The following is a 12,162-nucleotide window of genomic DNA, read 5'->3' on the forward strand; positions in this document are numbered from 1 at the left end:
CTGGAACTTGAATCCTAAATTGTTTAGTTTTTAAACCTGTCAGCAAAATATTTAATCTGGCAAATTACTTAAGATAGCTTTGAAAGAAAATGTTATGGAATATAAGTCAGATATTAGTATTTACTAGGGCTTCTGTTAAATAATTGTACATTGAGAAAAAGAAAATAATGAGTATTAGCAAGATAGGGGAACAGCACAACGTACAGAAAGTTTACTTTGAAGCATCACCACTAGCTTGGGTGTTTCTATTTAAATATATATTTTGTTTATAGTATCCATATCATACAATTTTAGGAAGAGTTGTACTTGTTGTATTTTCAAAAATATATGTGGTTTTGGGAGGAGATTTCCACTACTCTACTCACGCTGCCATCTTGGCTCCGCCCCCTCCATATCATACATTTTTAAAAATTATTCATATATGAGAGATAGTGCAAATTTCTGAATACCTGGAAGAATGACACTAGGAATAATCATAGTCATTTTTTAAACTTAAAATTTCTTAGGCATGCAAGACATACTTAAATATTTTAAAATGTGTTTTACAAAGTTTCATTCGAGAAATAAAAGGAACATTCATTGATTTTACCCTTTCTTACCCATGTTTTGGAAATTTTACCCCTGTTACAAAACCAAACATTGAATTATATACTTTAAGGTGAATTTTATATGCGCATTACATTTCAAAAAAGCTGATACTAAAAGTGAGATATGTTACCCAGGGAAAATTTTTTAAGTTTGTATATCAAAAATATTTTGAGCACCTCTTAGGCAATTATCTAAAAAACATACTATTAAGAATTTTTTAAAATTTCAAATATATAATTTTTACACTTTTCTGTCTTGTTAATAGTAAAACCACTTACATTAATCTCATTTCTCATTTTATGTGTTACTTTAGTAAAAAAATTTACCTAAAATTTCCTATTTTAACTTTTAATTGACATTATTGTTATAGCTCAAAGAGACGATATACTAAAACTCTGAAATAGTCAATATTCAACAAATTGTAATACTAATAGCTATCATTTTTTATTGAAGGATTGCAGAGCAGTGAACACTATGCTAAGTACTTCACCTGTGTGCTCTCATTTACTCTTAAAATCACTTCTCAAAGAAGAGAGGATTAGTGATACCAAAGTTTAAAGAGTTCAAATCCAATTTGATACTGAACCCAAAACATACATTCTTTATTATTGTTTTTGATTTGGTGTTTTATTTTTTCTTCCACAATCCTTAAAATATTCTTCATTTGCATATGACAATTTGACAGCCAATAGATATCAGAGAAGCTGTGAGATTAACTGGATTTTAAAGATTTTCTTCCTAATTAAGTGATGCTCTGTGTGTACATATGTGTAGCTTGTGAAGAAAGGAGAATATGCAAAGAGTTAAATCAAAATTTGTCCAACATACGAAGCTTTACAATTCTAAAGGCTTTCACGCTGAACAGTGGCAGACACTTTTGAGTAAAAAAAATGGTAATTATTTCTTCATCTCCGGAGTAACAGTTTCTTGGCCAGATAGATCATTTAGGTAGTTCACAGCTGTTCACATTTTGAAACTCTCTGGAAATTTCCCTAGAGTGATTTACAATTTTGTGGAATATTCTGTTGAGAGTGGGGAAAATATAAAAAAAACAAAACTAAACAAAAGAGTATTGGAAAGTCAATTATTGTTTTCTTATTCCAAAAATTGACTAAGAAGGAAGTAGCAGTTTCCTCTGGCTTCTAACTGGAGAGCACCTGCTGTTAAAGAAAAAGTTCAGTAAATTAGAAAAATACCTTCTGTGAAAGTATGGATTAAAAATGAATTAAAATCCCAAAGACACTCAGGTTCATAATTGACTTAGCTAATATTATCTCCTAATGAATGAAGAACAAGTCATCAGTAATGTTGGCAGCAATGAGTGAATTTTGGCTACAACTGGATTTGCTTAAAACTTATTAGAATAAATTTTAGATTGAAATAAAGTATTTGCTAGCTCTTATAGGAATGATTTTAGAAAGAGATTAAATGCTTTCAAAATTGTATCAAAACTTGTCAGGAGCTTAAAATGCCAAGATGACTTAGTGTAAATCAGAAGCACATGCATTCTTTTCTCTAGAATGCATATAGTCTTGAGGGGAGAAAAGTGAATTGTTCAGGAAAAAAATCATAGTTGTACCCAATTACTGAGGTATTCAGAATCTCCCAAAATGAATGAGGCCTCCTGTAAACAGTAACTTAGAAACTTCTCATAAAAATTTGACATTTGGGAATCAATCAGGGACTGAAATGGGAATTTGTTACAGATGTAGTCAGTCTGGAGATGGCAAGCAGCACCAACATAGGCTAGTTTTGAAGAAATATAGCAGATGACTGCAGATGACCACCTCATGCTAGAAGGGCTGCAGTTATTACCAAGAGAAGAGCCTGACCCTTGTTGATTTTTGTTTTTTAATCATAGAACACCTTTACATTTTTGGCTTACTGTAGAGTGGTGTTGGGTGCTATTAAATAAAAAGCATTCTCATAAAATCCTAAAATGCCCAACTGGAAGAATTCTTATAGTCAGTCTAGACCAAAACACTCATTCCAAATGTGAGTAAAGTGGACCTAAGGAAATCTGACAACAAATTCATCCACTAGTAGTATCAGTATTGGTACAAGAAAAAATATCTTAGTTCACATACCACAACTTTCCCCAATGCCTCTGATGGAAAGTGAAAGCATTATACAGCTTTATAATTTTTTTTATTTTTTATTTTTTATTTTGATATCATTAATGTACAAGTACTCAAACATTATGGTTACTAGACTCCCCCCATTATCAAGTCCTCCCACATACCCCATTACAGTCACTGTCCATCAGCGTAGTGAACAGCTTTATAATTTTAAGTAACTTTTATTTTTCAGTAAAGCTCTACAGGCACAGAATTAAAAGATCAATTAGCACTAAAAGCTTACAAGTAGTAAGCAGCTACTCCTCTTCCCCCAAACTTCCATACCCCAATTTATTCTGGCTTCCTTCCATTCTTGCCATTGAGATACACAATTCCATTGTTATTTCTATTTCTCTGTATGTGACTTATTCTTCCACATTCTTCCCTGTCCTTTAGAGATATTCTCTTTATCACTAGTATTTGAAATTTCATGTATGTATGTGTGGTGGGGTGTGTAGGGGGTGTGCTGGGTGGGTTTTCCTTTGTTGGATACAATACACCATTTCGATAAAGGAAACGTGTTGTTTAGTTCTATAAAATCTCCCTCCCTCCTCTATTTTATCTTTTTTTCTGAACCTTACTTCAAGGTTGGGTCCCAGAATTGACTTTCTAATTTTATTGTTTTCTATCTTGTTTTCCTTTTCTATAGGTGTTTCTTTGTATAGCTTAGAGATCTTTGCTTTTTCTTCTGTTCCTTAATTTTGAAAAAAAATGTTTATTGAATTTTAATATTTTTTCCTTCAGAATCTAGTGTTGTCTTATTTCTCTGAAAATACTACAAGGATTATGAAAAATAGAAAACGATTTAGCTTTTTGTGTGTCCTTCAATTAAAAAAGCGAATTATCTCTGGGGTTTTTCTCAAAAAAATCTCTTTATACATCTTTTGTGAAATTCACTGTTAAGTATCTTAGTATTTTTGTTCTATATTGACTAGTACATATTTTCTATTTTCTTTTTAGTGTACAGAAATGCTATTGATTTCATATACTGAATTGCATATAGCAATTTTGCTGAACTCCAGTATTATTTCTAATTGTTTTAGATGGTCTTGGATTTTTACTTATGAAAATAATATTACCTGAAAGTAACTGTAATATAATGTAATATTTATGCCTAATTTGTTTCTTGTCTTTTTTGGTTTAGTGAAATAAGACTGCCTAGATATGTTGAATGGCGACAGTAATGGAGAGTATCTTGGTTGTGTTCCTGAGCTTAATAGGAATGTTTCTAAAATTTTACCAATAAGTATCATGTTTTATGTTTTTGGTAGATATTTTTCATCAGATTAAGAAAGGTCACTTCTCTAGTTTACTAAATTTTTAATGATGAAACAAGTATTTAATCAAATGATTTTTTATTGAAAAAAATAACTTGGCTTAATTTTGACTGTCAATATTTTTTATTATATTAAACAATGATCAAATTTGAACTATTTTTATATTTCTTAATGAAGGATTGGTATTACTGGTTTTACCATTTATATCAGATTCTAATAAGGTTCAGCTACTAATCCTGTCTTCTGAAAATTTTTATATCTTCATGAATTTTTTAATATTAAATACTACATTATAATATTATTTATCCTTGTTACTGAGATTTTTTATATCCCCTCAAATTTTATACCTGAGGCCAGTGCCTCACTTGTTCATTCTAGTCCCAGCCCTGCCAATCAGACCACAAATTTCAAATAGATTTTATACCAACTAATTATATGGAAGTAGAGTCAAATCTGGTCAATCAGAAAGTCATGTTTCTCTCAATATGGTGTTTGGGTCAAGGCTGGCCATTAGATATTTGGGTCAGAGAGTGAGGCCAGGATTTTTAATATAGGCTTTATTTTTTTAGAGCAATTTTAAGTTCACAGCAGAATTGAAGGGAAGGTACAGCTTTCCATATATCGTCTACCATGACACATGCATGACCTCCCCGTTACCATCATTCCCCGCCAGAGTGGTACATTTGTTAGAGATGATCAACCTACATTGACACATCATGATCATCCAAAGTCCATAGTTTACATTATGGTTTGTGCTTGGTGTTACATGTTCCATGGGTTTCGGCAAATATAAAATGACATTTCTATCATTATGGTATCAGAATATTTTCACTGCACAATATTTCTCTGTGCCCTGCCTATTCATCTCCCCCACAACCCCTGATAATCACTGATCTTTTTACTGTTTCCAGTTTTACCTTTTCCAGAATGCCATATATTTGGAATCATACAGTAGGTAGCCTTTCTAGATTGGCTCCTTTCACTTAGTAACATGCATGTCCTTTCATGGCTTGATAGCTCATTTCTCTTTGGCAGTGAATAACATTCCACTGTCTGGGTGTAACAGTTTATCCATTCATCTACTGAAGGACATCTTGGTTGCTTCCAAGTTTTGGCAATTGTGAATAAAGTGGCTATAAACATCTGTGTGCATATTTTTGTGTGGACATTTTCAAATTCTTTGGGTAAATACCATGCATGATTACTGGATAGTATAATATGTTTTGTAAGAAACTGCCAACTGTCTTCCAAGGTGGCTATACCATTTTGCATTCTTACCAGCAGTGAATGAGTTGCTCTTGTCCCATCCACATTTTTGTCAGCGTTTGGTAGTGTCAGTGTACCTAATTTTGACCATTCTTATAGCTATGTAGTATTAGCTACATTATTGTTTTAATCTACATTGTCCTGATGAAAAGATGGAGCATCTTTTCATATGTATATTTTCCATTTGTGAAGTGTCTGTTACTGTTTTTGACCCATTTTTTTTAAAAAGTTGTTTAGTATTAAGTTTTGTATTTTTTTTGTATATTTTGGATAACAGTCCTTTATCAGATGTGTCTATTGCAAATATTTTATCCCAGTCTGTGGCTTATCTTCTAATTTCTTGATATTATTTCTTGCAGAGCAGAAGTTTTTAATTTTAATGAAGCCCAGCTTATCAATTATTTCTTTCACAGATCATTCCTGAGGCCAGAACTTTAATTCAATTCTTTGAGGTAAGAGAGTCCAAACTTCTCTAGCAAACTTAACACTGAGAGGATGTGGGCCTGAAAATCTGGAAGTCATTTGGAAACCCTACGAGATTAGAAAATAAAGGCAAAAATATTGGGCAGTAGAATCACAGGCAAAGACAGACTGAGTTTTGATGACAATACAAGTCCTTGAATACATCTGTACTGAAGCCAAATACCTCTGTACTTTGTGATCAACTATATCTTTGTTTTAGACTGTTTGGGCCAGAATTTTTCTCATCTGTGAGCAAATTAATGAGAAAAATCCTAATCATTGTTAATACCCTATTTTATCTATTGTATTTTATGATTAAATGCCTCTGTACTTCTCTCTCTCTCTTTGGTAAACCGAATTACTATGTATCACTTACTCTCTTTAGAAGTGGTCTGAATAATTTTAGCCAAGACACCAGCTCTGTGGTTAAAGTAGTTTGGAGACGGCCTGCGGGACTGACAAGATCAAGTTTTCCTGTTCTGCATAGCAGAATGCAGAAAAATCAATTAAGATGTGTCCACGCTAAAGTCCTCAAGAAAGAACTGTAAGTCAAAAGGTAGAAAAACTAAATAAAAATACTAACTTCATAAAAACCAGACAAAAACAGGAGCAGATGATTTTTTTAAAAATCAAGAAGTCACCTACATAGTTTATTTCAGTGTCATTTTCTTCCTTCCTCTGGTATGGAAATAGTCAAGATTAGAAGTCAAGTATAAAAGTATAGTTACATGGTATATCTTTCCATATATATGCCAAATTTATACAATTATTTATAAGGTGGTTAGTAGAAATACATATGAAATGCATTGAATGTAGAATATATGGATTGTAAGATATAGTGTACTGATTTGTTTAACAAATAAGAAGTCATAATACATAGAATTAAAATCATAACTGAAAGGAGATTATCATATTTGAATTAAAGGAGGTAAAAGTTGACTGGAGCTTGTGCAACAATTTTTTTCTTTGTCTTAGGGTTCTAACTAAAGAGCACTAAATTTTTTTGCAATAAAAAAAACTTTGAGTCTAGCCATCATACTTGTTATTATTCAGGATAATATTATATTTCTTACCATGTAAAAATAAAATCACTTGAGCAGTTTTCAGCATTACCTGTTAAATTTGAACAAACAATAAACAAAGTAGGTAAATACATGTATACGCTATACAATGTAATACTGTATGAAATTCACAGTTAAGTGTATTTGATTATGTAAAGCAAAACAGTACTAACAGAAGGCTTCTTATTTAAAAACACAGTAAAGATAATATTCACATGCATTAAATATTACACACCATCTCATTGTGTCTTTCTTGACTAAGTAATGAACTCAGGAATGTTTGTTAGAGCAAATAACTAATCAACTCACTGATGAATGTGCTGTTTATATGTCCGTGGTGGCAACTTGCCACTTGACTAGATACTTTACCCTTTATTTAAAGCTATTGTTATCCACCTGTAAATGACAGCAGAGCGTATTTCAAAAGGGATTTTGATTTCCAAAAGTCTCAAAATTCTACAACAAACACTCTCTCTAAAACAGTTACTTATATACTCAATATTTGAAATGAAGTTATAACAGTTTTATTAAGTGAACTGACACTATTTTGTGATAATATAATTTTATGCCACATGTAATGGTATAATTTTAATGATTTGTGACTGTATGTTAGGACTTCACATTCTGCCTAAAAATGCAATGATTTTGTAGTTCATATCAGCTGGACCCAGACTTCAGATGAATCTGGAGGGGACCAGATTTTTAAATAAGAAATCAGCATGAATAAGCTGAGTAACTAAAGAAGCATTCAGTGAACAGTGAATACCCTTTTAACTGAATTGAAATTGTCATGAAAGAGAGTAGTGTAGAGAAGTCCAAAAAACATATATATATAAAAATTAAATTGTGGGGGACGGGGTAGGGTTAAGTACCAACTAGTGAGTCTTTGAAGGATTTTAAGTGGTGGAGAGGTATACTGAATTGTATTAATACTGATGTGAAGAATTCAGTAGGGGTAAAAAGCCGGAGAGTTGGATAAACTATATGAAAAAGGAAGCAATAGTCTTTAGAGACAGATTAGATGTGCTATATGAAGGAAAGTAAGAAATCAAAATTGGGTTCAAACTTAAGCCTTAGGAACAAATATAATATTATTCCTAAAGAGAAGTCATTAAGCTAAACTAAATGGATGAAGTGGTTATTATTTCTAAAAGACAAGTTCAAATTAAATGTGAAATTTGATGTGAACACTAGAGAGACTGAAATGTCTAGGAGGCTGTTGAGATTCCAGACTTCACATGGTTCAGCAGAGAAGGAAAGACAGATCTGGATAAAGAGAATTAACTCCAGAGAAATGTTAATTAAGACCCTGAGAGTGAATAGCACATAGATTTTCTAGTAGAATCTTACTTGCTGATAATTTTCTCACCCTCTTCTACAGAAACAACATGATTTTTTTTGAAGCATGACTTACTGCTGTCATTGCAAACCCTACTGATAAATGAATAGGTAGGTCACAGGAGGTTTAAATATTCTTGCTATTTTGGTAAAAGAAAAGTTTGTCAATAAAAATTAGGAAGTATGTAAACAGAAATTCCCTTTTGATTGTCATTAAAAACTTCCCTTTTCTACCAAGTTTCTTCTTATCATGATCTACATTTAACACACACTGTTCAACCATCTTTACTGTTATATTAGACCATAACCAAAAAAAAAAAGCCAATCAAAATCATGCACATGACAGAGCTGACTCTCTTTGTTCAGATAATGGTTTGGCTCATGATCAATAGAGATACTTGTTAGTATACAAAGAGAAAAAGTATGTCTAAGGAGGGAAGCACAAGATAGAATTTTACTACCAGCTTTTTCAAAATGCACGATTTGAGTGATTTTTATTGGAAGAAGGTACTTGTCCCCATGATAGATATGAAACCCAAAAAATGATTGATATGTAAAAGTTGCATTTCTTAATTTGGGCAGAGGTTTTAAAGGAGATCACTGTATACATGATCAAAATAAGTAAGTGACAACATATTCTCAAATAGATGATCACCAAATGGAAAAACTGACTTATTTTTGTGGCCACTAGTATGGTAATTTGTAGTTAAATGGCAAATAGTTAGAAAGGGATTGAGAGAATAATTCATAGTAATCAGTTAATTATAGCCCTAAAATAAGCAATTTGACTAGATTATAAAAGAAACTGTGATGCAAATGTATTAACAGGTAATACATATATATGAAAACTCACAAAAATATTTCATTGAAAGGAAAGAAAAAAGTACAAATATAGTGAACAGTTTCATCCAAAATATTTAGAAGTGATGTTGTAATAATGCAGCAAATTTTTATCTTTTTTAACAAAAATTTTTTCATAGATTATTTTCACTGTCTGCTTCTTTCTTTTTCTTTTGGTTTTAATTAATCCTCCTTTTGATAATCTTTGGATGAAACCTACAAAAGGAAGAGAAACAAATTTATGACTAATAAAGTGACATAATAAAACACTTCATCTAAAATTTCCTCAAATTATCTTTTAATCTTTGAAACAAAAACAAATGTGATTAGTTTAAAAGCCTTTAATTTGTCTATCTCATTGTGTAGAACAATTGTATCTAAGGAAGTCACTTTGCATATATGAGTTAAGCCAAAATGAAGAAGCACGTTCTTGGTTTTTTTTATGCATCTTCAGTTATAAATTGATGTTTATTTTATTAAAGTGGACATGTGGCTGTATGTGGTTGATGAAATTTTAGGTGATTTTTATTTACATGTTAATACTCTCCCAAGTTTGTAATTATATATGCAGAAGAAAATAAATATACTAAGATTTTGTGCATTATGGGAAAGCATAGAGGTATTTTGGTACAATCCTTTAAAATTATAGCTTGATATGTAAATATTAAAAGAATAAAATGTTTTATTTAACTGATTCTTATGAAGACATATTAAGAAGAATTGCAGTTAACATTCAGCAATATTATCTAAATATATTTGGAAAGGAGACATCTGTTAGCTAAATCACAGTACTTTGTTTCTTATCATAAATAGAACTAATTTCATATTTTTCACAGATGAAAATTCATTAATGGTTTCAATATAATTATTATCCTAAACATTAGTGAATTATGGGAGAAACACCTCTGTACCTTTTTTGCAAGTCCTAAGACATGCTTTTTTAGAAGTAAAATTGTTTTCGTTTCCTCCACATCCACTGTACTTAAATGGGCGGCATTTCCCAATGGTTGAATTGTAGTAGAATCGGCTCTCGTTGGCTTGACACAGTCCTCTATCGGCTGGGGTCAGACACCAGGAGGGACCGTAAAATTCTAAGAACACCAAAAAACATTGTAAATCATATATTATACTTAATCTAGACTTTCATATTTATTGTTTATAAATTAGTCCTTTGGCCTACTTATGTAAAATAGTAATCTGAGTGAATAAAAGTGGGAAAACTCATGTATTTAAAATCCAGGAAAATGCTTAACCAATCTCCAAGTGTCTACTGTACTGACACCTTTCTCTAATAAATAAAAAAGTAGATACATCTGCTAAAGGAAAGTGTTATGGTTACTCTTTATATAAAAAATAGTTGTACATAATAGAAGCAACCACTACTCAGCAATTTAACTTTTGAAAATTTGTCAGTCATATCCAGTAAAAAAAATTATCAATATTTACATATCATTTTTTCATAAATGCTCAACTTTGGAAAAAAAAGTCCTGATGAGCAAAATCTTTATTCATTGTCTGACAAAAACACTGAAGCTAGGAAAGAGTATCTTCATTTAAGCAAAATTCTGAGTGATGTGACAATCACAGTTTGAAGCAGAGGAATCCAAGTGTAGCAGATTTTAACTTTTAAGCTTCAGAAAAGTAACCCAGAATGCAGTTTTCTTGTGAACTGCAGCATCAGTTCTAGATGCAAAGGAAGGAATATTGCTAAAGGAAGTAAGATAAGACATTTACAGGTTTAAACCAGGCAGGCTGATTGTTGATGGGACCAACCACTTTCGAAAACATTAGGGAGGAGGCGGAGCCAGGATGACGGCGTGAGTAGAGCAGTGGAAATCTCCTCCCAAAAACACATAGAGCTATGAAAATATAACAAAGAAAACTCTTCCTAGAATAGAGACCAGAGGACACAGGACAACATCCAGACCACATCCACACCTTCAAGAACCCAGCGCCTTGCGAAACGGGTAAGATACAAGCCCCGGCCTGGCGGGACCCAAGCGCCCCTCCCCCCGGCTCCCGGCAGGTGGAAAGAAACCGGAGCGGTTTTTGTTGTTGTTTTTTTTGGCGAGTGCTTTTTGGAAGCCTTAAAGAGACAGGGATCCCGTTGCTAGGGAGACAGGGCGGCAGGACCGGTGAGCAGGTGCCTGGGACCGGCGCCTGAGGACAAAGATTATCGGGCATTTTTCGCTATGGGACCTGTGGGCAGGTGCCTGAGACCGGCACCTGAGGACGGAGGAAATCGCGCGTTTTTCCCCTTTATTTTTCTCTCTTTTTGGCGAGTGCTTTTTGGAAGCCTTAAAGGGACAGGGACCCCGTTGCTAGGGAGGCACGGCGGCGGGACCAGTGAGCGGGTGCCTGGGACCGGCGCCTGAGGACAAAGATTATCGCGCGTTTTCCCCTGCGGGACCGGTGGGCGGGTGCCAGAGACTGGCGCCTGAGGACGGAGGAAATCGCCCGTTTTTCCCCGTTTTTTTTCTCTTTTTGGCGAGTGCTTGGTGGAAGCCTTGAAGGGACAGGGACCCCGGTGCTAGGGAGGCAGAGCAGCAGGACCGGTGAGCAGGTGCCTGGGACCGGCAACTGAAGACAAGGAACATCGTGCGTTTTTTCCTGCGGGAACAGTGGGTGGGTGATTTCTGGAAGCCTTGAAGGGACAGGGACCCCGGTGCTAGGGAGGCAGGGCAGCAGGACCAGTGAGCAGGTGCCTGGGACCGGCACCTGAGGAAAAAAAAAAAATCGCGTGTTTTTTCCTTTTTTTTTTCTTTTTTTTTTCTGTTCCCTCTCTCATTGTTGCTGTTGTTGTTTTGGCTTGGAGAGTGCTTTTTCGAAGTCTTAAAGGGGCAGGACAGGACACTTAGACCAGAGGCAGGGAATCTGGGGATCTCTGAGCACACTAACCCCCTGGGCAACAGGGAGCACAGAGGCCTCTTACGGAGATAAATAGCCTCCTGGCCGCACCCCTTCCAACAGGGCTCCACCACTTTGGAGGAGCAGCCCCAGCCAGGCCACGCCAACAGCTACAGCGGAGATAAACTCCATAGCAAACGGGCAGGTAGCAGAAGCCCTGCTTGCGCACAGCTGACAAGCATAAGCCACTAGTGGTCGCTATTCTCCCGGGAGACGAAGGCCACAAACCAACAAGAAGGGAAGCTCTTCCAGCGATCACTTGTACCAGCTTTGCAAACTGTCTCTATCACCATGAAAAGGCAAAAC

General features: G+C 34.3%; 1 protein-coding gene across 2 annotated transcripts in view; it reads right to left on the reverse strand.

The window, feature by feature from the left end:
- Window positions 1-2,723: 2,723 nt before the first annotated feature.
- Window positions 2,724-12,162, reverse strand: part of TFPI (tissue factor pathway inhibitor) — a 136,268-nt gene continuing 126,829 nt past the window's right edge. For both annotated transcript variants that reach the window (XM_073218555.1, XM_073218554.1), the window contains 2 exons: window positions 9,861-10,040; window positions 2,724-9,165 (listed from right to left, as the gene is read on the reverse strand). In XM_073218555.1, the coding sequence (XP_073074656.1) occupies window positions 9,014-9,165; window positions 9,861-10,040 (332 nt within the window). In that variant the 3' untranslated portion in view covers window positions 2,724-9,013. The remainder of the gene's footprint in view (window positions 9,166-9,860; window positions 10,041-12,162) is intronic.

This window comes from Manis javanica, chromosome 12 (assembly GCF_040802235.1).
Source record: "Manis javanica isolate MJ-LG chromosome 12, MJ_LKY, whole genome shotgun sequence".
NCBI classification, from domain to species: Eukaryota; Metazoa; Chordata; class Mammalia; order Pholidota; family Manidae; genus Manis; species Manis javanica.